This window comes from Phascolarctos cinereus, unplaced genomic scaffold, assembly GCF_003287225.1.
Source record: "Phascolarctos cinereus isolate Bilbo 61053 unplaced genomic scaffold, phaCin_HiC Scaffold_4;HRSCAF=312, whole genome shotgun sequence".
Lineage (NCBI taxonomy): Eukaryota > Metazoa > Chordata > Mammalia > Diprotodontia > Phascolarctidae > Phascolarctos > Phascolarctos cinereus.
Genome location: NW_027555847.1, coordinates 657,519,632 through 657,546,662, shown reverse-complemented (window position 1 = coordinate 657,546,662; position 27,031 = coordinate 657,519,632). Strand labels below are relative to the sequence as shown.

At 37.0% G+C, this 27,031-nt stretch overlaps 1 protein-coding gene across 1 annotated transcript in view; it reads left to right on the top strand.

Annotated features, from left to right (window-relative positions):
• LOC110214165 (DNA (cytosine-5)-methyltransferase 1-like) overlaps positions 1 to 27,031 on the top strand; it is a 50,093-nt gene that overhangs the window by 6,512 nt on the left and 16,550 nt on the right. The window contains exons 2-17 of the mRNA XM_020994912.2: positions 5,238 to 5,280; positions 6,154 to 6,261; positions 6,485 to 6,728; positions 7,434 to 7,506; positions 8,021 to 8,105; positions 11,650 to 11,690; positions 13,302 to 13,350; positions 14,291 to 14,374; positions 15,032 to 15,141; positions 16,515 to 16,633; positions 18,299 to 18,391; positions 19,841 to 19,992; positions 20,250 to 20,437; positions 21,324 to 21,513; positions 22,322 to 22,419; positions 22,989 to 23,136. Of these exons, the coding sequence (XP_020850571.1) occupies positions 5,238 to 5,280; positions 6,154 to 6,261; positions 6,485 to 6,728; positions 7,434 to 7,506; positions 8,021 to 8,105; positions 11,650 to 11,690; positions 13,302 to 13,350; positions 14,291 to 14,374; positions 15,032 to 15,141; positions 16,515 to 16,633; positions 18,299 to 18,391; positions 19,841 to 19,992; positions 20,250 to 20,437; positions 21,324 to 21,513; positions 22,322 to 22,419; positions 22,989 to 23,136 (1,825 nt within the window). The remainder of the gene's footprint in view (positions 1 to 5,237; positions 5,281 to 6,153; positions 6,262 to 6,484; positions 6,729 to 7,433; positions 7,507 to 8,020; positions 8,106 to 11,649; positions 11,691 to 13,301; positions 13,351 to 14,290; positions 14,375 to 15,031; positions 15,142 to 16,514; positions 16,634 to 18,298; positions 18,392 to 19,840; positions 19,993 to 20,249; positions 20,438 to 21,323; positions 21,514 to 22,321; positions 22,420 to 22,988; positions 23,137 to 27,031) is intronic.

Sequence of the window (27,031 nt, the reverse complement as noted above, 5' to 3'; positions counted from 1 at the left end):
ATTCCAAATCTGCTGTTATTTCTATTAATATGTAAATATCCAGATGTAGGCTTCTATCAACCTGTCCTGAGTAATTTAGAACCTTAAGTCTCCAGCAGCTTCCTTTTTTTTTTGTTTGTATGTTTGTTTTTTGGCTAGGCAATGGGGTTAAGTGACTTGCCTGGGGTCACACAGCTAGTAAGTGTCATGTGTCTCAGGCTGGATTTGAACTCAGGTTCTCCTGACTCCAAGGCCAGAGCTCTATCCACTGTGCCACTTAGCTGCCCCCTCCAGCAGCTTCTTAAGCATTGAATCTTTCTACCTGAGCCAGTCCTAAATGCCTTCCTTTTTCTTAAATTCCATAGGGTTAATGACTGAGAGAAGAGATTTGTATGGCATTCATTCCTGTGTTTGATGTTTTTTTCTTAAGATGGAATGCTGCATTAGTTAGAGATCACTTTGTTCTAAGCTAGTTGCCTCATTAGTACAGATAACTTAACAGTCATTCCAATAACCAGCACTTTGTATCACTGAAGTATTTATTTAGCACGTATTTAAAGTCTCACTACTAAATAGTAACCTAATCAGTGAGATTATTCTTTGACCCTTAGGTAGTTCTGTGATTAACTTTTCTTCAGTATAAAGACCCTTCTGAGCTAGGGCCTGGTGCTAACCCACTTATTGTGGAGGATGAGACTGTTGCTATTGACATTTCCATTGAGGTCCAGTTGCTTTCCTCTACACGTACAAAGCCCACTCTCCCAGCCCCTCCCCATGCTCCTTGATGATTTCATGTGAATATAAAACCCAACTTATGGCATGGTGGTAAGGCTTATATGTGCAGACGGTGGTGCTGTGATGGATAATTACCTAGAACAAGCCTAGATCCAGGTTAAGGATGCCGTTTGGCTATGGAATAATTTTCTTTTTTTCAGTAGCTTGTCTGCATCTTCCTCATCTGTTTTGAGCTGCTCACATTCACCATGTTGAACTCTTCTGTTATCTGGGCAGCAACATAGATGCATTTTTGAGAGCTTCATTATAGGATAGAAAACTGTCTCTCCTCCCACCCACCGTAGTTGCTGGCCCTTTAAGTAAAAACTTCTATCTTAATTAGCCAAAATAGGTAAAGTAGAGCTGGGAAAGGGACTTGATATGCTCTTGTAGTGATATATAGCTGGTGAAATAGGTTGTTTTTTTCCTTTTGTTCATGGTTTCTGAAGTCATTAATCACAATTTTACTTGACCTGTAAATTATCTATTTGATTCCCCTCTCTCCCTAAAAAAAAAAAGAAGATAGTAATAATATATGCCTCTCTTTAAAGTGATTTGAGGTGGCTTTTTAAGAGATTGAAGGGAGGGAAGGAATCTTTTTCTCCCCCCCCCTTTTTCCTCATGAAACCTAAATGTTAAAAAACCACTGATGCTTTTGGAAGCACTGCATACCCTAAGTGGGTTCATAAAAGGCAAGCAGATGCAGAGTTGTCTCTCTGGAAATTCACTGAATTTTGAAACTTAGTAGCTATTCCTTCTTAGCCAACAACCCTTGTCTTATCCTTCCTTGGATAGGTATTCAATCAATCAGGAAGCATACTTTAAGCACCTATCACCTTGGAAGAAAAGTTCATATCCTGGGTGCTAGAGATACAATGATTAAAAACAAAAGAAATAGTCTCTCAAGGAACTTTATTTTCTGTTGGAGAAAACAACATACATCTATATAAGTACATCCAGAATAAATAAATGGAAGTTAAATACAAAATAGGGAGGGGAGTTTGGGGTTTAAAAACTTAGAATTCCTGCCTTTAATTTTCCTTATTATTACAAACTTGACAGACATCAACAAACACAAACATTTCCCTATATAAACAAGAACAGAAAAAGAGAACTGCATGTGAAACCGTGAGTCTCTATTCTCTACAACATGGGGGCAGTTTTTGGTGGTTATTTCAAATTTAATGAGGTAGTTCCTATACAGCTCTGTTTGTTCTGAACTTCTACTCTCCTGTGTTTTTTTTTAAAGTGATTTATTGACATTCTTTTCTTTGTTTTCTTCCCCCTTTTTTGGTATCATTGTCATTACTTTCCCAAATCTCTCCCCTCCCTTCCTCCTATCCCTCCCTTGTAATAACTAAGTATAGTCATGAAAAATAAAATGACACATTGACAGTGGCTGAAAAGTATGTTGCCTTCTTACTTCTAGTCAATTACTTTTCTTCTTAGATATGGGAAGCATGATTTATCATTAGTCTTTTAGAATTGTGATTGGTCAATGCACTGATCATGGTTCTTAACGTTTTTCAGTTATTCTCTTTTACAGTATTGTAGTCATTGTGTGGGGCAGCTAGGTGGCAAAGTGGATAGAGCTCTGAGCCTGGAGTCAGGAAGACTTGAGATTAAATTTGGCCTCAGATACTGACTAAACAATGTGACCCTGAGCAAGTCACTTAGCCCTGTCTGTCTCTGTTTACTTATCTGTAAAATGAACTGGAGAAGAAAATGGCAAACTGCTCCTATATTTTTGTCAAGAAAACCCCAAATGTGGTCACAGAGAGTCAGACATGATTGAATGACACCAAAGTCATTGTATAAATTGTTTTTCTGGTTCTGATCACTTTACTTTGCATCAGTTCATGTGTTCTGTTTTAGACATGTTGAATTTAAGATATCTAGGGAATGTACATACAGTCTGAAGTGTCCAGTAAGTAGTTAATGATCTGGGACTGGAACTTGAGACAGAGAGAGACCCCAGTCTGGAGTTGATTATAGATCTGAGAATTATTTCATGGAGATGATAATTAAACATGAGAGCTAGTGAAGTCATGAAGAGAAAATGTGAGGAGAGGAAGAGAAGGTTCAGGACAAAGGCTTGGGAATACCCACAGTTAGGGAGTGTGGGGGATGATGAGCCAGCAAAAGAGAGTAACCCTCTAAGTTTCATGGCAGCTAGGTAGTTCAGTGGATAGACATGGGCCCTGAAGTCAGGAGGACCTGAGTTCAAATCTGGCCTCTGACCAGACACTTGACATTTACTCGCTGTATGACCCTGGGCAAGTCACTTAACCCCAATTGCCTTAAAAACAAAAGCAAACAAGAAAAAGAAGAAATCTTTTAGGTTTCATTTGTACCAGTTGATAAAGTATACTCTAGGTACCTTTTGACATTTGACTTCTGGTCTTTTTATCAGGAAGGTATGAAAGTCCACTATTTTGTTGAATATCCATCTCCTCCCCTGAAAGATCATGCTCATTTTCCCTGGGTAGTTGATCCTTGGTTGTAATTAAGGAATATCATATTTCATGCCCTATGGTCTTTTAATGCAAAAGCTGCAAGGTCCTGTGTAATCCTAACTGTGGTTCCATGATATTTAAATTGTTTCTTTCTGGCTGCTTGCAGTATTTTCTCTTTGACCTGGTAATTTTGGAATTTGGCTACTATATTCCTTGGTGTTTTCAATTTGGGATCTCTTTCAGGAGGTGATTGGTGGATTCTTTCTATGGCTATTTTACCCTCTGGTTCTAGGACCTCAGGGCAGTTTTCCTTTATGATTTCCTGAAAGATGCTGTCCAGGCTCTTTTTTTCATCGTGATTTTCAGGTAGACCAATAATTTTTAAATTGTCTCTCCTGGATCTATTTTCCAGGTCAGTTGTTTTACCAGTGAGGTATTTTACGTTTTCATCTATTTTTTCATTCTTTTGTTTTTGTTTGACTGATTCTTGCTCTCTCATAGAGTCATTAGCTTCCATTTGCTCAATTCTAATTTTTAACAAATTGTTTTCTTCTGTTAGATTTTGTACCTCCTTTCCCATCTGGCCAATTGTATTTTTTTAGGGACTTGTTTTCTTCAGTGTACTTTTTCTCCACTTGGCCAATTGTATTTTTTAGGGACTTGTTTTCTTTAGTGTACTTTTTTTCCAGTTGGCCAATTGTATTTTTTAAGGACTTGTTTTCTACAGTTAATTTTTGTCCTTCCTCTTCCAAGCTATTGACTGTCTCCTGCATACCTCTCATTTCTTTTCCCATTTTTTCTTCTATCTCTCTTATTTGACTTTTAAAATCCTTCCTGAGCTCTTCTAAGAAGGCTTTTTGGGCTTCAGACCAGTTCATATTCCCTTTTGAGGTTCCAGAGGTGGGTTTGTTGACAATGTTGTCCTCTTCAGAATTTCTGCCTTGATCTTCACTCTTCTCATAATAAGAATCTATCGTATGTTCTTTTTGCTCATGGTGTTTGCTTATTTCTTGGCCTTTAAAGAGATTGGGCTCTCCTGCTGGGGAGCAGAGGGCACTGATCCAAGCTTCTTATATTGGGAGCCTAGGGCCTGGTCGATGGCTTTGTGTGCTGGGGCCTCCAATGTTGGCAGTTGGAGGCTGTAGGATTCTGGCAGCTTGCCTGGTGTTGGGCTGGAATCAGCAACACTGGAACTCTATGGGTAGGATTGGGTAGTGTGCCTCCTGGAGATTTCCTGCTCACCCAGGCCTTTCCTTCCTTTTGCTTTCTTCAGCTCTTTCTGATGGATGTTGTAGGGTATTTATCTACCTGGGGCCCCTTGGAACACTGCTTCCCTTGGTTTTGCTGAGGCACTGGGAGAGCCAGTTGCTGTAGAATGCTGAGGCACCTGGTGGTTTTCTGAGCTGGTTTGCACCAGTTCCTCTGCCCTCAGTGAGGCACTTGGGGGGGGTCCAGGTGTTGGTGTTTGCCTGCTCCACCACCTGGGCTTCAGGATCTCTTCCTGGTATGCTGAGGTGGGGCTTTTCACTAGCTTGCTGGGATGCCTCCTTTCTGTACTGCTCCCCTTCCCCCGAGGTAAGAGGGGCCTTTCCAGTTAATTTCTCAAGCTACCTGGTCTACTGGACTGCTGCACCTCATCTTTCTTCTGGTTCAGCTGTTCCAGGGTTTGCCTGGGGTGATATTTTCTGGGCTTTCAGGGGCTAATAGGGGAGGCTAAAAGAGACTCACCTCTTACTCTGCCATCTTGGCTCCCGGAAGCAGAACTTCCCCCTTTTGACTTTTAAACAAGGCACGTGGCCTAACTAGGTATGTAGGTGGTGTTGTGGTGTGCTCTGGTACTCTTGTTTTGATTGTATTATTTTTTTGGGACTTATGAACTTGACATTCTCTATTTTTATCCCACCATCTCTGGCACAGGTGTATTGTGGAAATGTATATTTCTGTTACTTTCATTGGATTATAGGAGGTGTATCTGGGTTTTGGCTATAGGAGAAATTGTACTATAATGACTGTATTTTCTTCTTTCAGGCTTAAAGAGTTAGAAAAAGATGAGGATATTCTTACAGAAAAGGTAATTCCTTTTTAGACGATTTTTGTTTCTTATATTGGACTCTTTACTTGTAGATGTCTAAGATAGATATTTAGTTTTTAATGGGCATTATCATCTTGGTTTATTTTTAACAAAAAGAAGAGAGGCAGCATGGTTTAGTGGGGCTGACCTTGGTGTTAGAAAGATATGGGTTCAAGTCCTACTTCTGATACATACTAGCAGTATGATCATCAACAGATCACACAGGTTGCCCCAGGCAACTCTCTAAGATGAAAAGTTAGAGGAAGTTACCAATTTGCATTGATGGAAGGAATTTCTAACCAGGGAAATCTGGTCTGGACATCCTTGTCATCATCATCAAAAGCTAATCCCAGAAAGAGATATTATTTCAAAGAAAATAGATTTCCAAATACCCTACCAGAACCTATGCTGTGGTAAACACTAATATGTATTCAACTAACCCTCATTTAGAATAGTTGAGTTAAAAATTACTGTCTTAAAACAATTTTAAAAGCTGCAATTAATTGATAACTTAAGACTTCCTTGAGCCCATAACTTGACCCACTAACTCCATTAGGATATCCATAGAAACATATCTTCTATATCCTTATACTTTTTCCTCCTGTAATTTTCTTCTTATAGGTTATTTATTAAAGTGAGAAACTATGCCTAAAGTAGTTTTATTCCTTTTATAATAGGTGTGGTGGTGACCACACTGAAGTACAGTGTTACTGTGTCTTATGACCTTTCTATTTCATGGATCTCCGTCATTCCTTTGCTGTCAGATGCCTTGTGTGTCTGGATGGTTGTGTGCTGCCAGTGTCATTTAGCTACATCTTTGCAATTCAAATGTCTGGAAAGTTCTTGAGACTCCAAATCATCTCTTTTCTCCAGGAGTTTATTAAGAAGAAATTAAGTCTACTGCATGAATTTCTGCAAGCAGAAGTACAGCATCAGTTACTTGACTTGGAGATCAGATTGCACAAAGAAGAGCTTTCTGAAGTAAGTCTTTTTTTTAGTCCCATTTTTAACATTGCTGTTTCCTTCCCTTATGTATTTGTATACTTGTGAAGGACACAGGGAGATGAAAGGAGCCTTTTTCACAAGCCTTTGCTTGATATTTCTTTGTATTAAATAGAGTAATAGAGTAGATGGAAAGTATCTGGGCTTTATTATAGCCTTTCACGTCCTAATTATTGTTTAAATTGTTTCTATCCTGCTTTAGGAGGGATACTTGGCGAAAGTAAAATTCCTATTAAATAAAGAATTGTCTTTGGAGAATGGAGACCATACTCTCAATCCAAAAGTGAATGGTTGTTTAGAAAACGGTACTTATACCAGTGACGACGATTTTGAGAAAAGTATTGAAGAAGATAGTACGGTAGAGATGGAGGAAGCAACTGGATCATCGACATCTCTGTCAAAAACCAGAAAACCTAGACGAAGTAAATCAGATGGCGAGGCTAAAAGTAATTGAATTTAAACTTTGGCACATATATGTTACTTATAACAGTTTAAACTTTGGCACATATATGTTACTTATAACAGTTTTAATGTTATATTGGCCTTGAAGGGGAGAGACTGTCTAGCTTCTAACCACATGTGAGAATGTGTCCATGGGTAGTGCTGTCTTTGGATCCTTTTTACTCCTGTCAGGTACAAGATAGATCTTAAGATAGAATACTTGAGTCTTGAACAGAAATAGTAAACAAACATTTACTTGTGAATGAGCGTGAGTTCATTAGACTACATAGAATATGAGAAATAGATTCAAAACGTTTACATCTGTGTGTGTCTGAACCTAGTGCTTGTTCTATTAAAACCCTCAAATGCCATTTTTGGCACTGTCAGCATACATCTCTTCACTTAAGTTTTGTAGAGCTTATTTCATTCCAGTTTAGAAGTTAAAATGAACCAATGAGTTGCCTTGATTTTGATGCATCAGAAATGATATTGTGGTATTTCCTTCTTCTATAGAAATCATAGGCTGCTGTGGTTAACTGAATGGATGAAAAATAGCATATCTCCTGTATCTCATGAAATGTCATTTATTCCATTCTTTTTTCTCTAATGGTTTGATCATGTTGGTGAAGTACTAAACTGTACTTATGACCAGTGCTGTTTTCATTTATATAATGAGGGTTTACCTTGAGTTTCTTTTTCTTTTTAAACAGAATCTTCAGCTAGCTCAAGGGTTACGAGAAGCTCTGGCAAGCAACCTACTATTGTATCCCTGTTTTCAAAAGGGTCAGTATGGCCTTGCCTTAATTAGGCAACTTTTCTTTAGTAATAGTGATTTAAATATTATTTTGCTTAGAATATTGGTGGAAGGGATTTGGAGGATTTTATTCATTTTGGTAACTTATGAGGCACCCAATTCTCCCTTTGTAGGGAGTCTTTCCCTGGTCAATCATCTATATAATATATTAAAAATCTACTTCTGAAGACCATACTTAAATGTTACCTATGAGTTTTGTTAATGTCTTTTGGAGATCTCATTATGTAAGTAGATTTTTAGTGCTGTTAAAAACATCTTTCTTTACAAAATCATTTTTGGGGGATGAAGATAGAGACAGTTTATAAGATTACTTGCAAATAGATTGGGATTTTAATTGGCATGAAATTATGTGGACCTTTTTGTAAACAAGGTAAGTGTAAAACCTGTAGCTGCTACTCTCTGAGTTGTGGGAGGCAGTATTGTTAGTATAGATATGAAGAATTTGCCTCCTTTTCAAATTGTGACTTGTATTTTGAATGGCAGATCCAGTAAACGGAAGTCAGAAGGGGCAACTGGAGAAATAAAGCAAGAAATGAATATAGAGAAGGAAGAAGATCTTGAAGAAAAGGTAACTTGGAGAATCTTAAAGTTTAGCAATTACAGCATTTTGTTTTGTATGCATGGCCCTTTTGGTAGGGAAAATGATATATAGAGTTATTGATGATGAGGACATCATATTGAATTTCAGTAATGCTAGAAAAGGAGAATTTTGTTGTTGTTGATTGAAAGTTATTGTATTTGTAGGCTATTGGAAGTAATTGCCTCTTGAAATTTCAGACCATCTCTTCTAACCTCACACTTGATTTCTTTGTAATAATGTTGAGCTGGATGGTTGCTAGTATACAAAGGTAGGAGTATATACTACTGTAGGCGGTACTTCTTGGAATTACCAACCCCCCAATTGGCAGCTTCTTAAGTTCCTCTCTTCCTTGGATAGGATTTTGAAACCAAGGTAAATACTTCATGTTGAAGTATATATAATGTTCATTAACTGAGAAAAAACACCCACGTGATCAAATCACAGCTTTAAGTTTTGCTGCTTGGTAGTTCTGTTAATTCAACTCAACAAGTATTTATTTAGCGTTTATTAGACTGTGGGGACACAAATCCATGAATGAAGCAGTTCTTTCCCTTGAGCTTACAGTGCACTGAGGGAGGAAAAAGTGTGTGTGCAGCTATATGGATACAACATATATAGCTATATAATATATCCATAACCTGTATGTAATACAGATTATAGATGTTATGTCCGCATAACTATATGTGTGATCTACATATCACATACTTACACACCCATACATGAACACAACAGAGTAAATTTAGAGGAATAGGAAGTAGAAAGCATTACTACTGGGAAGGGGGGGGGATCAGGAAAAGTCTCCTGTAAGAGGTGGCACTTGAGCTGAGTCATAAAAGGAGTTAGGAATTCCAAGTTGTGAAAGTGAGGAAGGAGAGCATTCTGAGCATGGAGGTAGGCCTATGCTAAGGCACAGACTTGAGAGATGGAATATCATATATATGGGAAATTCAGCCAGTTTTCTTTGGAGTATAAAGTACATGAAGTAAGGTGTAATCTGGTCCTTTTTGAGAATGACAGTCTCCCAGGGAAGATATAGTGGGACCAGCTTCAGAAGTGGCTTTAAATGCCAAACAGAGTTTACATGCAATCTTAGAGCCAATAGGGAACCATTGAATCGTCTTGAGCAGGAGAGTGACATGCTGAATTCTGTGCTTTCAGAGTATCAGTTTGACATCTATGTAGGAGAAAGATTGAAGAGGATTGAAATTGGAGACAGTTAGGAGGTTATTGCAACAGTCTAGGTGAGAGAGAGATAAAAGGGGTTGTGATTTGGGTGGTGGCCTTGTAAGAAGAAAGAAAGGGTTGAGAGATGTTGTGGAAATAGAGTTGACAAGATTTGAAAACTAATTGGATATGGATGGGTGAGGGAGAGTGCAGGGTTGAGGATGACTCCAAGGTTGCAGATCTAGGCAAATGAAAAGTCCATTAGTGCCTTTGAGAGAGGTGACTTTTGGGACAATGTTTGGTTTGAGATGCCTATTGAATATCTAGGTGTGGATGTATAGAAAGCAATTGGGGCAGCTAGATGGCACAGTGGAGAGAGCTCCGGTCTTGGAGTCAGGAGGACCTGAGTTCAAATCAAGCCTCAGACACTTGACGCTTACTAGTTGTGTGACCCTTGGCAAGTCACTTAACCCTGATTGCCTCACCCCCCCCCAAAAAAAAGTTATAGAACTTTCAGATATTCCCAATATGGGAATCTGTGCAAGGAGAGTATATTATAGGGGCAGCTGGGGGCATAGTGGATAGAGCAGATGGAGTCAGGAGAACCTAAGTTCAAATCCAGTCTCAGGCCAGACACTTGACACTTACTAGTTGTGTGACCCTGGGCAAGTCACTTAACCCCATTTGCCTTGCAAAAAGAAAAAAAAAGAAAGCAATTGGTCATGAAGGTCTGTCACTCAGGAGAGAGATGAAGGCTAGATATCTGTATAGAGCTAATTAGTAGTTGAACCCATTGGAGGTAATGAGATTACCAAGGGAAGAGAGTATAGAGAGGGAAAAGAAGAGGACCCAGAAGAGAGCCTTGAGGTGTAATCATTGAAAAGGATGAAATCTGTATGAGGATCCTGCAAAGGAAACTGAGAAGCTTTGGTCAGATAGGTAGCAGGGAGAACATAGAGTCTTGCCATTAAGACTGAATGAGGAGAGAGCATGTGGGGGGAAGAGGGTAATCAGCATCCTGAGAAGCTGTAGAGGGGTCAAGAAGGCTGAAGGCTGAGAAAACTATTGGATATAGCATTTTGATTGTAAATTACTTTGGGAGATAGTAGTTCCACTTGAATTATGAGGTTGAAGCCAACTTCTGAAGGGTTGAAATGTGAGTGGACAATGAAGAGGTAAAGACAAGCAGCATAAATAGTTTTTTCCCAACAGTATGACGGAGAGGAAAAATATAGACTGATGATATCTTGAGAAAATAGCAGGGTCAAATAGAGATTTTAGCCGTGGAGGTGACCTGAAGATGTTAGTTGGGAGTTTGAGATTAGAAATAGTTGAGAATCTTTGAAGGCAACATTATATAAAGATTACTGGACTGTCAGATGTGAATTGTAGACATGGCTGCCCTGCTAACTACCTGTATGGCTAGTAAGTTACACTTTGAACCTGTTTCCTCATATGTAAAATGAGAGTCCCCCACCTTTCTATAACATATAAGAAAATATTTTGTCAAGAATATAGCAAGTATACCTAGTATACAAATATAACCTAGTCTTCCTATAAAGTTCTTTGTTTTCACATAAATTCCTGCGCTCTTAAACTTAAAAAGGTAGCCACTTCATGCTAAGCCTGATTTTGAAGGAAGAATAACATTTCCAGCTAGCCTTGATTTATTTTTCATAATGTCATAATAATGCTTTTGTACCATTTTAATATATAGACGAGTCTTACACTGATCCACTAGCAATCACTTATAGAAATGCTGGTTTATTATCTATATTTGAAAAAGGCCTAGTGTCTCTGTTGGGTTATCTTGTATATTGTTTTAAGAATGATTTCTACTCTGGATGACAATTTAGAGTGGTTTCTAATTTAAAAGTAGAGAGTTTAGAGCCCCACCTCTGTGATGTGTGCTTTGGCAAATGACTGTCCATTAGAAATATTATATAGAAGGAAGGATACTTATCCTTCATTGGGTGGTAGGTGGGGGATCTTGGAGAGTCCTTCTAAAAATGATTCCCAGATGTTCCAGGTTACTCTCATTTTTTCTTTTTATAATTCCTGTAGCATTTTTAATCAGTACCATAAAGTCTACCACTTTCATACAGGAAATAAATAAATATATAAATTTATATGTGATATATATTAATGTATATTTACACAGTATATATTTTGATGGATACATATGCAGTTTACACCAACTAGATTGTAAACTACTTGAGGTCAGGAAGTGTGGTGTTGTCTTTACATTCCCCATATCCTTTAGTAAAGTAGCAGGTACCAACCAAATCCTTGTTGGCTCCGCTGCCTTTCTAAGCGTAGTGTCTTAATGAAATTTTTTACCTTTTCATTTTTAACTATTTCCCTGTAGGAACAAGGAGAAAAGAAAATGAAATTTGAAGTCAAAGAAGGGTAAGAAGAGTGAATGTTTTTTGGTTTTCCTGATCTCATGTTTCCTGAAATTATTTTACTCTAAGGGGCAAGGAAAGATAACCAGGGGATTTCTAGTAAGAGGTCTGGGCTAATCAGAAGCCAAATCAGTTGAGATATTACTAAAGAAATGGAAAGTAGACTTCTCACTTTATTGATTCTTACCTGTTATATTCTTGGGAATAATTTCCATAGTTTTATGGAACTAAATTACATCCTTCTTTTGGAACTAGTGTTTATTACTGAGCCAGCAGCGCGTCGCAGTGGAGAGAGTGCAGACCTAGGACTCAGTCTCACTTGTGCTGCGTCTCCCTATGGGAACATGGACAAATCTCTTGTCTTCTTTGGATTTGTTTCTTTGTTAGTAAAACAAGGGATTTGCACTGTGATACTTTGGGAAAGATCCTTAATTTCATAAGCATAGGTACCCCTATTAGTACAGATAACAATCTTTCCCTTTTTCATAAATTGCTGTGCCCAAAGAATACATCATCAGGTTGCTAGTCTTCTGCTTAACCAGGTCAGTCCTCAGATACAGTGTATACCTGGGCTTAGTTGGAAGGCTCTTCAGACTGGTAAGACATAGTAAATCTTGTTCTTGAGTAGCATAGGTAAACTTTTTTTGAAATTCAATTTTATTTTCAGTTTTTAATTTTTTCCTTCCCCTCTGCCCCTCCCCTAATCATCAAGAAAGCAAGAAGAATAAAAATAAAACTGTTATAAATATTTAGAAACAAGCAAAGCAAATTCCTGTATTAGCCACGTGTAAAAAAAAGAATAGAATAAAAATATGCTTCAGTCTTTACTCAAAGTCAGTTAGCTCTCTGTCTGGAGGTGGATAGCTTGTTTCATTATGAATTCTTTGGAATTGTGATTGGACAAAGTTCCTATATCTTTCACAGTTATTTATCTCTATGAAATTGTTGTTATTTAAAAGTACTTTTCCTGATTCTGCTTACTTTACTTTGTATCAGTTCATACAAGTCTTCCCATATTTTTCTGAAACTATCCCATTCATCATTTCTTACAGCACAGTAGTGCATCATATTCATATACCACAGCTTGTTCAGTCATTCCTTGATTGATGAGCATCCCCTCAATTTCCAGTTCTTTGTTGTCATGAAAAGAGCAGCTACATGTATTTTTGTATATAGAGATCTGTTTGCTCTTTCTTTTTTATATCTTTGGGGTATAGACCTAGTAGTCATATTACTGGGTCAGAGGGTATGCAGTTTAATAACTTTTTGGGCACCGTTCCAAACTGCTTTCTGGCTAGCTTCACCATAGATCTTAGACCACTGTGGCCTATGTGCCACAATAAGGCATCAGATTAAGACTTCTGTATTCTGACAAGTTAGTTGGGTTTCTACTAATGGTACTGTATAGTTTTTTAGTCTTGGAATTTTAGATTTTACAAAAACTGTAACTAGAGCATTCTTTGTGAAGAACAGAAGTAGAGATTTGCATAGAATTACACAGAGCTCACTAGGAGAGATGGGATTAGGAGTCAAATTCTTACTTAGAAGCTATTTAGCAGAGGTCAAGTTTTAGGGCTGAATTTTGATCACTTATCTTGCTGTGCTTTTTGTACAGACCTGAAATAAAAGAAGTAGTTCAGAGCAAAGCTGTCTTACCTGTAAAGGTAAGTTGTCTGTGAATTGGGACATATTAGAGTATTTAAATATTAAATGCATTATTCCTGTACATACAACCCAGTACAAGTCTAAACTTGTTCAGTAGTATGCTACTTACTAGTGGGTAACTTTGGACAAGTCTTTTAACCTTTTGGGAGGGGTCTTTTTTTCTCTTATGTAAACTGAAGGGTTGGACCAGATAATCTATTAGGATCTTTTTAGCTTTAAATCTTATCACTATTCAAACTCTGTGATAGGGAAGGTCTCAGAATAATAATAGGACAACTAGGGCAGCTAGGTGGTGCAGTGAATAGAGCACCGGCCCTGAAGTCAGGAGGACCTGACTTCAAATCTGGCCTTTGACCAAACACTTGACACTTACTTACTGTGTGTGACTCTGGGCAAGTCACTTAACCCCAATTGCCTTAAAAAAAAATAGGACAACATAAGGAGGCACTTGGTAAAATTATCTGCTTTCTCTCCCAGAAAATAATGTTGTATCATTGGACCCATTAGAGCAAACTTCAAACACTTTTCCCAAGAGTTGATTTGGATGTCTAATCATAACTCACTTTTAGTTTTTGAAACTACAGTTAAATAGTTAGTGTTAAGCGATGGTTTTCTGGGATAAATTTAGTTTCAGAAAGAAGTATTTTGTTTTGTCCTTTAGGTATTGCCCTCTAAAGAAAATCTAAACCTAAATTGAGGTGTGATTTTTTTCCCCTTTTAATATAATGTACTACCAGATTGTTTGAAATGCCTTTTTTATTGGTACACTTAAAATGTGACTAGAGCTACTTCCAGCTCTTGGAAAGAAATTTTCTTGCCTAAATCAGGATTTATCTGCGTTATCTTAAAACAGTAAATGTGTCAGGTTCTAATGTGTCTGCTAGAAATTGGGAACTGGTAACTATTTCTAAATGCTACTTAATGTGTTATCCCTTGTAGTCTACTCCTCCTAAGTGTGTGGATTGCAGGCAGTACCTGGATGACCCTGATCTCAAATTTTTTCAAGGAGATCCTGATGGTGCAGTAAGTTTTTTTTTTCCTTTTCAATCCAACAAGTATTAATTAACTACTTATGTGTAAAGTACCATGCTGGGCATCAGGGATATAAAGACAAAAAGTCTTTGGCCTGGCAAAAACAGTTCCTGCCCTGAATGAGCTTATGTTCTATTTGGTGTTGGGAGCTAGGAGGGAAAAAGTATGTAAATAAATAAGAAAAATGTAAGGAAAATTGAGGAGCACTAGTAACCTGGGGGGAGGGTGGGGATAAGAGACTTCTACACTGAGGAGGTAGCACTTGAGCTGAGCCTTGATGTAAGACATAGAATAAGATAGAGATGAAGAAGTACATTTTAGTATATGCAGAAGTAGGATTAAGTCCAAGGGTGATTGAATATTACAGATAATGTATGTCATGGAGAAATTTAGCTGAAAGGTAGGTGGGAACTAGGATGTGGATGATTTAACAGTTATTGATTAGATTTTTTACATTACTCATGCCATATTTTAAGATTTTTAAAAGTAAAGAACAAATGAGAATTTTAAATAGTTAGGAAAATGTGTGGTAAGCTAAAATAACAAAAATAAAAAGAAATGGACTTATTCTGTGATGCAGTAAGTTTGAGCACTCTTTGTATTCTCACACTATTCTGCTTTTTTGTATAATTCTTAAATATGTCTTAGTTGGATGAGCCAGAGATGTTAACAGATGAACGATTATCCATTTTTGATGCCAACGAAGATGGCTTTGAAAGTTATGATGATCTCCCACAGCATAGAGTAACATCCTTCAGGTAACATGCGTGTTGGAGAGATGGAGTTGAGACTTTAATTCTTGTGTTAATTAATCACTGTCAGATTCCATTAAGGGAAATTCTTGACTCTGGGGTGAGAAACTTTTTTTTCCTCTCTAAGCAACCACAGGAGAAAAATCCATCTAGTGCCTCAAAATTTATTTTTTTGCTTAGAGAAATATATAAAACCATTTTATTTGCTTTATACTTTTATATTCTCTGTTCATTGAAACAATTTAGTAAATACAAGTAATAACTATAATATAGTTCTATGTAATGCCTTATTAAAGGTTTGAGATCAAAAGGGGAAGAAAGAAAATTAGGGGAGGAGAACTAGTTTCTTATCCCCATGCCCACCCTAGTAGAGTTTCATGGAATGATACTCCCATACTGTGGAGTTTTTAGGATAATGTCTCTGGTAACTATAGTTATGAATGGGAGTATCCTCTTTGGTCCTTGTGTAGGAAGCCTAACTAACTGTCTCCACAGGTTGGAGGTTGCCTTCCCTTTGGCAATGCTAGGAATTCTTCATTTGATAAATGATTGGTTGGTTGGACTATAGGGTATAAGAAAACAAATAGTGCCTGCTCTCAGGGACTTTATAATCCAGTAGGGGAGATAATTTATATATATATCAGTGATTATTTGCATTTACCGTAGATAGCATTTCCTGGTTACCGGGTGCTTTTTATGTCTTTTCATTGGATTTTCACAATAACCTTGCGAGATAGAAAATATCAGTATGTATGTATGTACCTCAAAATTATAGAGGAAGAAACTGAAATTTGGGAATTAGGAGCTTTCTTATGGTTATCATGAAGATAGTAAATAGTGGAGCTGGGTCTGAATCTTGGGCTTTCTGCCATGGCATGCATGTTACTGCCTCATGAGATGAATGTTATTATTAGAATTACAAAATTCAGTAGGAGTTGAAAGAAAGAGGTGATTCTCCCATTTGAAGGAGGGAATTCAAAGGAGGCTTCAAACATAAGTATACTTGAGCAGTGCCTTAGAGGATGCCAAAATGACCAGGAGAGTATACCTCCCCAGGGGAAGAGGGACTAGCATGAGCAATGACATTAACTAAAGAAACAGGGCCTTGCCTTTTCTCTCTTAGCCTTTTTTTACTTCATAAACCTAAAGAGGACTTTTTGTATACATTTGATACTATGCTTTCTTATCCTTGGTTGGGGGACACGTGCATGTTATGATAGCTGTAGAGATTTGATTATTAATCAAATGGGGTTACTGAGCTTAGGACTCAAATATAGTCCTTTTAAATTAGAGGAGTCGGCTTTCATAGTACTGCGGTATCTGGTTTAAATTTGTAGTAGGATAGTTACAAAAAAGTCCTTTTTTCCCTCCCTCACTAGTGTTTATGATAAGAAGGGCCATCTGTGCCCATTTGATACAGGCCTAATTGAGAAGAATATAGAACTCTACTTCAGTGGGACAGTAAAACCAATCTACGATGACAACCCATGTCTGGATGGTAAGAATACATATTTCAGGGTACCATATTTGGGACAGACAGAATATTGTACATCCTTGCATTTGTTATAAATTGAATAACCGTCAACCAACATTTAAATAAAGATCATACATAATGCCATAAATTTCAGTCATGGAGAAATGTTTGAAGGGCATGTTAACTCTTGATTGTTAATAACGAATATATTGCTTCTGAGTCCTCTTCTGATTGAACTGTGTATATTTGGATTTGGTTACTCTTTGTGCTGGTATCTGTAGTCAGCTTCTATACTGATGGAAAGCATGTTGATTCTGCATAATTTCACGTCTTTTCTTTAGCCTTTTTGGCATTTTTTATGACATAATAATATTTCATTACATTGTTCTACCATATACCATTTACTTTAGTAATGCCCCAATTGTTGTACAGGTAGGGGTTTTCCAGTTTTTTTGCTATTCAAAGTAAAGCTGCCATGAATTTTTGTTTCAACAAGACTTTTTCCTTTTTTAGGTAATAGTCTCAGTATAATAGCCCTCCTCCAAGGGGTTAGTGAGTTCAAGGATATGAACAATTTGCTGGCTTATTGCATGTTTCTCATATTACTTTTTAAAAACTACCAGTTCACAGCTCCATCAGCAATATCATAGCATACCTATTTTTCCACAGCCCCACCAATGTTAATTTTTGTTGATCTTAAACTACCTTTGCCAATTTGAAACTTTTAAGGTAGTAGCAACTCATTCCCAGTTTGTGCTTTTGTTAGTTTGAGCAAGTCTTCAGGTGTTTTTTGTTAACTTGTTTTTGTGACCTACCTTTTCATGTGTTTGAATTCTTATCTATTTGGAAATAAATTTTAAAAAATTATTTCAATTTTTAGATGTTTAAGAAAACATTTTTACCTGAAGTATCTGATAAAATCAGTCTTTTTTCCCCTTTTCTTTTGATTGTATTGCTTTTTGCTGTGTACCGTTTAAGAAAATTTATTCATTTTGTCTCCCACAATCTTTTTCTATTTTTATTAAAGACCTTCTCATTATAATTGACTAATTTTGTTCCCTTTTCTTTTTGTAGTGTTGTACACTTATTTGGGCAATAGGCCTTTCATTTAGACGTTTTAGTTGTAGTTGAAAATTCTTAGAATTTGAAGGTTTTGCTAGTTTACCAAAATATTTATAGTAACATTCTGAAGGACTGATTTTTGGTGACTGGCTGCTTAAAATGACATATTTCACATGAAATGTGAATTAATCACCTGTTAATAAAAGGAACCATTAATTCACTGATATGAATACTCTTTATTGACAGTTATCATAACCACTACATACATTAGACTGTCCTTGTACATTGCTGTGGCTTCTATATTCTCACCTATTATCCAGCCTTTTGATGATGAACCCATCAAACTTAATGAGACAGGGCCTTTGATGACACTCCGCTACTAAATCTGTCCTAGAAATCATTCCAGCTTGGTAGAATCTGTGTTTACCTGGCCTAGACTTGAAAAACCTAGGGTCACCAGGTTGCAACAATGAGGAATCACAGTTAGACTTTAATTGGAGTTGTTAATACCATTCAGAACATAGGGCATTTTACTTTTGGCTTTTGTTAGTCAAACCTTAAGCATTCTTTGACTCTTGTTAAAAGAAAAAAAATTGCTAAATTTTTTATTCTTTGTTTTTTCCTTAGGTGGTGTCAGAGCGAAAAAACTTGGCCCCATAAATGCATGGTGGATCACTGGTTTTGATGGTGGCGAGAAAGCTTTGATTGGCTTCACCACAGGTACCTTCAAAGTGGGAGTTAGTTTGAAGCACTTGGCAACATTTTACTAAAGCGTCAAGGTTCTTAACTTTGGGTATTTATAGAATATACTCCAAATCCTCCTGCTGGTGACTTAGAAATACCTTGATAAGGGCCTTCCAATAACCAAAACTGAATTTTTGCAGAAGTTATGAAATACTGTACCTAAGTCAGTAGGATGATCTTTCCTTACAAAATATAGCTAGGTAGCACAGTGGTTAGAATGCTGGGTCTGGAGTCAAGAAGACCGAGTGTAAATCCACTCTTAGACATTTAGTAGCTGTGTGACCCTAGCCAAGTCCCTTTGGTCCTCTCTGCTTCAGTTTTCTCAGCTGTAAAATGGGAATCATAATAATAATTAATAGCATCTATCTCATAGAATCAGATGAGATAATATTTGTAAAGTGCTTAGCACAAAGCCTGACATATGATAGGTGCTTAATAAATGCTTGTTCCCTTTTGTCTCATCCTTGAACACAAAGGTGAAGGAAAAAACCAAATTTTCATTCTATTCAAATTGGGTTCACCCTTTAATGGAAAACTAACTTATTTGTTGACTTGAAGCTAGTTCTAACTATACTCTGGTTCTCTATTTTTTGCTTAAAAAACTTCACAGTAAGGCTGAGATTCATCCAGGTTTCCTTATTTTAAATTTTTTTTCTTCCATTTTTGGTGTTAAGTTTGTTAATTTTTTTCTTTACATTTTTGGTTTTTATGTCAGTGTTGTCTTCAGATAGCATTCCTTCTCTCCCAGTTGAATCCTCCCTTGTAACAGAGCACTTAAGCAAAATAAACTGGCACAGACTGCATCTGAAATTCTATACTCACAGTTTGCCACTTCTCAAGAGGATCATAGGATCTTAGATTTAGAGCTGGAAGAGACCTTAGCTGTTATCAGGTTTAGCCCCCTCATTTTATAGCTGAAGCAGTTGAGGCTGAGAGAGATTTAGTGAGATTTCATCCCAGGTCTTCTGACTCCACACACTATGCTGATGTTGTTGCTTAGTTGTTTTTCATTCGTGACTGACTCTTTGGGATCTTTTTTGGGGTTTTCTTGGCAGAGATACTGGAGTGGTTTGCCATTTCCTTCTTCAGCTCATTTTACAAATGAGGAAACAGAGGCAGATAGGATTAAGTGACTTGCCCAGGGTCACAGAGCTAGTAAGTGTCTGAGGCTGGATTTGAACTCAGGAAGATGACTCCAGGCCTGGTGCTCTATCCACTGTGCCACCCCATCCAAGAGCTTCCAGCCTAGAGGATCTCAGGGTCTTTTGAAAAACAGGTGCTATCTCAAAACTGGTGTATTTGTCATCGGTGCTCTTGTACCAAGTGTGCTTATTGCATTTCAGCTGAATTTGTTTCCTATAGTGTTTTTCATTTATGTTTCATTTTGTCATTTCATCACTGTGTATAATCCATTTTATCTTCTAGCTTTTGCCGATTATATTCTGATGGCTCCTAGTGAGGAATATGCACCTATATTTGCACTAATGCAGGAGAAGATCTACATGAGTAAAATTGTTGTTGAATTCTTACAGAATAACCCTGATGTCAGCTATGAAGATTTGCTCAATAAGATTGAAGTAAGTGTGCTCAATCCTTAATGTGCCCAATACAAGCCTCAAGTTAATTGCAAATAGAAAATAGAGTTTGGGGCTCTTTAAGAATCTATTTATTCCAGATCAATAAATGGAAAAAAGTTTGACATGACCCCAGGCTGATCCTTTTTAGATTATGAGAAGTATTTCCAATATAAAGCCTTAAACTCAGAATGGCAGCTTTGGTTGTTGACAAGGGAAGATCAGTTTTTGATTTTTATTTGTCTCCTTCCTTTTAAAAGACCACTGTTCCTCCTGCTGGACTCAACTTCAATCGGTTCACAGAAGATTCTCTTCTTCGACATGCCCAGTTTGTGGTGGAACAAGTAGAAAGCTATGATGAGGCTGGAGACAGTGATGAGCAGCCTGTCATCATTACACCTTGCATGCGAGACTTGATTAAATTAGCTGGTGTCACCTTGGGGAAAAGGTAAAGACTTAAGAATTATAACTTTTTCCACCATTCAGTTCTAATAGTCACACAGACAAAACTTCTTCAGTTTAAAAACACAATCTGTAAAATGTTGAAATTACTTATTAGTGTGATAATTCATGTGGTAGACTTAGCACTCTAGGGAGAAATAGAATTCCTTGTGTGTTCATTTTCCTGGTCTTGGCATTTTGGGGAAAATCTTCTAGTGCCTTCTTAGTAGGACGTCCTGGGCAGGGTATAGTGGAGGCAATCTTTCTGATCTGATAGATTGCTACTTTTCTGAAGTAAAACTGGCTTAAATGTTTTTGCAGTGCAGGCATTGAATCTGTGCATCTAGAAAGAGAAATTTTTTCCATTGTTCCATTTTATTTTTATTTTTTTCTTATTTAATATTTTATTTTTTTTTCCAAATTGCATGTTAAACAATTTTAATATATATATTTTTTCACATTTTGAGTTCCAGATTCTGTCACTCCCTCCCCATCCTTCCCACCCTCATAGAGAAGGCAAGCAATTTGATATAGGTTATACATGTGTAGTCATGCAAAATGTATTTCCATGTCAGTCACTCTGTGAAGGAAAACACAGACCAAAAAAACCCCAAGAAAAATAAAGAAAAAGTATCTTTGATGTGCATTCAGGCTTTATCAGTTCTTTCTCTGGAGATGGGACAGCCCCTTTCATCATAAATCCTACAGAGTAGTATTGGATCATTGTGTTGCTGAGAACCGCTGAGTTAATCATAGTAGATCATCGTACAATATTGCATGTTTTCCTGTTCCATTTTATTTTGTTCTTTGAATATCGTTAGCGCACTGACCCTTTATTTTACATGTAGACCAGAGCATGCTTCTTATTTACTAGTATGATTTCTGACTTTCAGACGAGCTGCAAGGCGGCAAGCTATCAGACACCCTACCAAAATAGACAAGGAGAAAGGACCAACCAAAGCCACTACCACCAAGCTTGTCTACCTGATTTTTGATACTTTCTTCTCAGAGCAAATTGAAAAGAATGAAAGAGAAGATGACAAGGAGAATGCTACGAAGCGTCGTCGCTGTGGTGTCTGTGAGGTAACACACACTTGGGCTATGGTCACAAATTTGAGTTAGTGCAAGGAGAATCCTTGTGACTCAGCTTTCTTTGGGATATTGCATAGACTTATAAGTGTGGCCCTTGATAAACAGGATATTTGTTCTGAATGTTGTTCCTTTGATATGAAATGGTTTTCATTGGGGCAACAGATATCAACGGCCTAAAAGCTAATCTAATTAGATTAGGTTAGCTGTCTTTGGTATTCAAGGTATTTGATGACTCAGAAAAAAAACATAATTTTAAGGACTATTTTTATTTCTTAGTGTTGTGAACTTTAATAAATAGTTTAATAAATAAATCTTTAATAATGATGGTGCTTTGTGAGCCTTCTAGCCGTTCAGAATTCTGTTGCACACACTTTCCATCAGGCTGAGCTGAGGATGATCTCTGACTGCCCTTCTGCTTCTACCTTCACTCAGGAAGCATAGAGTGGTCCAATTTCTGCCCAGTATTCTTCATATTCATGTGCCAGGAAGGAGAGGCCTGGGGCCATTAAGTTTTATCTCCAAATTCTATCTTATGGGGTAGCATTATGGGAGTTGTGTATAGGTCTTTGTTTTTGTTTTTGTTTTTTTTGCCTGTGTATAGGTCTTAAAGAGAAATATTCCCCTAAAGTCAGTGCTATTATTCAATCTGTAGGAGAACGTGTGTTGCCTGACTTTTAATAACACCTCTTCTGGCCTTCAAGTTTTTGTATTTGTGAATTTAATTTCTAATATAGATTTGTTAGCTCTAGTCATGGCCTCCTTAGTAGGATACTAATACAGATACTTTTGGTTATTCCAGGTTTGCCAACAGCCCGAGTGTGGAAAATGTAAAGCCTGTCAGGATATGGTTAAATTTGGTGGCAGTGGGCGCAGCAAGCAGGCTTGTCTACAGAGGAGGTAAAAACACAGCTTTCCTTAGTAGCCATGTAATTTGTCTTGTAAAGGAGTAGTAGGTCATTCTAAAGAACACAGATTTACAAAGAAAAGTTCCACATTAGGGTGCACCCTTGTAAAAGGCTCCCCTCTACTCTACATTCATGACCAATTCTTGATCTCTTTCCTGCAAGCCTTGAAGGGTAGTCTTTGAAGGTACTCTTTCTATACCTTAGGAGACAGTCTTCAAGAGCTGCTGGGTTTGAAACATACTTCATCCTGTAGCCAAATCGTGTGGTGATCCTCTCCACCTAACTAGGCTGGTTTCCAGAAAACCAGTGTGTGGTCGTGTCTGGGTCTCTGGCTGTCCAGTTTGGTAGGGCCTGCTGCCATGTGCTCATGCTCACTCTGTAGGCAGAGGCATTGAGATCCCAGATGTCCTAATGGGCGTTTGGAGACAGACTTGATTTATGTCAGAGAGCTGCCATTATAATTTGTACTTGCAAAGAGCCTCTTTGTTTTTCTATATACTAACTATGAATTATTCCTAGTCCCAAAAGTTCCTCCTATAATGAGGATCAGTAACTTTCTAGGTGTCCAAATCTGGCTGTGAAAGAAGCTGATGAAGATGAAGAAGTTGATGATAATATTCCTGAAATGCCCTCACCTAAAAAAATGCTCCAGGGGAGGAAAAAGAAACAGAACAAAACTAGGATATCCTGGGTTGGAGCTCCAATCAAGGTAATATTTGGAAGTTTCTTTTGTCTCATCCTAAGGAATGTTTCCATTCTAACAAGCACGTAGAGGTTGCTAGTGGGTAAAAAGCCATGCCAAATTTTCCTCGTTTAACCTCAAGGCTACATAACTTAACTTTTAAGGTTTTTTGGGAATAGGAACAGCTGGAAGATTTCTGAGTAATAAATGTGTTCATAGGCTGCTAACTACTCCTCTACCATTAAAAGAGCACTGGCCAGTGGCCTATACATCCTCTTCCCAGGTTTTGTTATCCAGCTCACCAGCTCTGCCAGTATATCCGCTGACAAAAATATAGATAATCCTTTGCACTGTCTACCTCACAGGATTGATGTGAGAAAAACACTTTGCAGACCTTAAGGTGCTATATACAAATAGAGGTGGAAACTATTGTTAGTACTTTTTTAGAATCAAGCAGTATTAATGCTTGTTATATGCCACCACTATGCTTTGGTGCTGGAGATTGAAATACAGTCCCATCTTGCAAGAAGCTTACATTGAATACAAGTACCTATAAAATATAAGTGAATAAATACAAATATATGCAAAGTAGTTAAATACAAGGTAATTTGAGAGGGAGGACACAAACATTTGAGGAGAATTAGTGAAGGCTTCACGCAGAATATGATGCTTGGTCTTCGACCTAAAGAAGGAAAGACAGAGGTAAGGAGGGAGTGCATTCCAAGGCATGTGGTTCAGACAGTGTAAAGGCATACAGACAGAAAATGGAGAGTTGTGTGTGAACAGAAAGAAGACCAGTTTGGCTTGAATGTGTAGTGCAGAAGGAAGAGTGGAATTATGCCCACTTAGGCTGGAAAGATAAGTTGGGACCAAGCTGTAGAGGTCTTGAAATGTTAAATACTTAGGAGTTTATTTTATATCCTGGAGACAATAGAAAGCCACCGATATTGATTAAGAGAGTCACATGGTCACATCTGTACTTTTAAAAAACAAAATTAATTTTCATTTTTTTCTCATTTATTTTTCCTCCTCTGCTTTCCCCTGCCCTCCTTGAACAATCACAACAAAAATAAAAACAAATAAAACCCTATAACAAATACACATAGTCAAGCAAAATAAATTCCTTCTTTGGCTATGTCCAAAAATGTATTTTTCATTTTGTCTTATGGCATCACCTCTCCGTCAGGAGGTGTGGAGCTTACTTGTCTTTAAGGGTCTTCTGGAATTGTGGTTGTCATTACATTGATCAGAATTCTAAAGTCTTTCAAAGTTGTTTATTTTTTAATAATATTTTTGTCATTGTATAAATTGTTACAGCTTTTGCTCATTTCACTCTGCATTGTTCATAAAGTTCTTCCCAGTTTTCTTTTAAACTGCCCGTTTTGTCATTTCTTAATGGTACATTAATATTCCATTCTGTTCATGTGCCATAATTTGTTTAGCCATTTCCTAATAGGTAGACACTCCTTTAAATTAGTTTCTAGTTTTTTTGCAGTTATGAAAAGAGCCACCATAAATGTTTTTGTACGTATGCATCTTTTTTATAAAAAATTTGATCTCTTTGAGGCATAGGCCTCATAGTAAGTATCACTAGTTCAAAGGGTATGTGCCATATAGTGATTTTTGGAACAGAGTTCCATATTGCTTTTCAGAATGGGTAGGTCAATTCATAGCTCCACTAACAGTGCATTAGTATGCCTGCTTTTTTTCTAGCAATATCTCCAATATTTGTCATTTTCTTCTTTTTTTTTCATCTCTACCAGTCTGGTGGATATAAGTAGGGAACTTTGGAATTGCTTTAATTTGTATTTTTGTAATTTCTACATGGTTGCTGATAACTTGGATTCCTTCCTCTAAAGGCTGCTTCTACATGTCTTTAACCATTTATCAATTGGAGAGTGGCTCTTACTCTTTTTAAATTTGAGTCATTTCTTTATATATCTTTAATATGAAATCTTTATCAGAGAAACTTGCTGCAAAGAAATCCCCCCCCCCACATTATCTGTTTCTCTTCTGATTTTAATGCATTGGTTTTATTTGTGCAAAAACTTTTAATTTCATATAATCAGATTATCCATTATCTTTTGTGATTTCACCTATCTTTTGTCTGGTCAAGAATATTCCTATCCAAAGATCAGAAAGTAATTTCTTTTGTGCTCCTCTAATTTGATATCTAATGATAGAATCTTTCATGTCTATGTCATTATCAATTTTAGAGTTTTTCTTCATATATTGTATGAGATGTTGGTAAATACCTAATTTCTGGCAGCCAACTTTCCAGTTTTTCCACCAGTTTTTGTCAAATAGTCCTTACTCCAACACTGGCATCTTTGGATTTACTGAACATTAGACCATCATGTCTGCTTCTTTATGTTGTAGGCATAATCTGTTCCTAATCTATCACTCAATTTTTTAAACCAGTAAAAGATCACTTTGATGAATACTCCTTTAGGGTATATCATTTGAGATTTGGTAATGCTAAGTTTCCTTTTTTCACCATTTTATTACTGAAACTTAAATATACGATAAGAAAAAGAAACATATTATAAACTTAAATATTAAAACTTAAAATACAAATTAAGAAAAGAAAAAGCATGTGCACAGCAGAATATAAGAGAAGATTCAAAATATATAAAAATTCATTTCCATTTCAAGAAAGCCTATATAATAAAAGAGCTGTCTATCCTTTCTTTGCTTTCTGTACGTTCTTTTGTTCTCTACTGTGCACTTTTTATGTTGTTCTTCTCCCTTTCCCCTCTTCCCACTACAATTAAGCGTAGCCATATCTTTATATATACCCATATACATATATACACATACATGCATATATGCACATATATATAGACTTATACTTTCCCTAACAGATTTTACTCCTGATCTTTGTTTTTAGCTTGTCCCACTTTCTTTTAAACTTTCTTTGAGATTCTTGATCTTTTGCTCCTCTAGATGAATTTTGTTATCATTTTTTCTATTTCTATGAAATAATCCTTTGGTGTTTGGTTGACATGGCATTGATTAAATAAATTGTTTTAGGTAGTGTTGCCATTTTTATTATGTTGCCCAATCTACCCATGACCAATTCATATTTCTCTAATTATTTAGGTTTGCAGATTTACACTTTAAGGAAATTACTTTGGTAGTGGTATGTAGGATGGATTGGATTGCTGGGGCAGGGGAGGGATACTTAAGGTTGAGAATCTACGTAAACAGTGATGAGGGCCTGAACTGAGGTGGTAGCTTTGTGAGTGAAGGGGAAGGAAACATGGATTTATTAAGCATCTACCATGTACTAGGCACTGTACAGATATTTCATTTGATCTTCATAACAACCTTGAGAGCTAGGTGTTATTGTTATGCCCATTTTACAGATGAGGAAACTGAGGCAGACAGGGTTAAGTGTTGCCAGGGGCCATACAGCTAGGTATGTATCTGAGTCATATTTGAACTTGGGTCTTCCTGACTCCAGACCCAGCAGAGATGTGAAGTTAGAAATGGCAAGATTTGTCAACTTGTGTGCCAAGCAAATTGAATAGTCATAGAAATTGAGGTTTTGAATGAATGTTCTAAAAGTGTTAGTTTTCCAATTTGTTTTGAAAATATTTACATATTTTAAAGTATTTTTTATTAAAAATTTATTTCATTTAAACTTTTCCCTTCCTTGGTTTTTGAGGCATTTGTATATAAGTTGGGAGTTGGCAATGTATTCAGTCCAATGCCTTGAATCCTTTGGGCTCCCAAGAGCCTGTGAAGGTTTTTTTGAACATTTTTCTTTTGGGTTTGGAAGGAAGTGCCCTTTTCTTCTGCCCCATATATTAAGTTAGAGAGCAAGATATTTTTTTCCTTTTTCTTAGTCACTAGCTAAAGTGATATATTCTTTTATGCTTAAGAAATAGACTTATGTTACCTGTTGCTATTTGTCAAC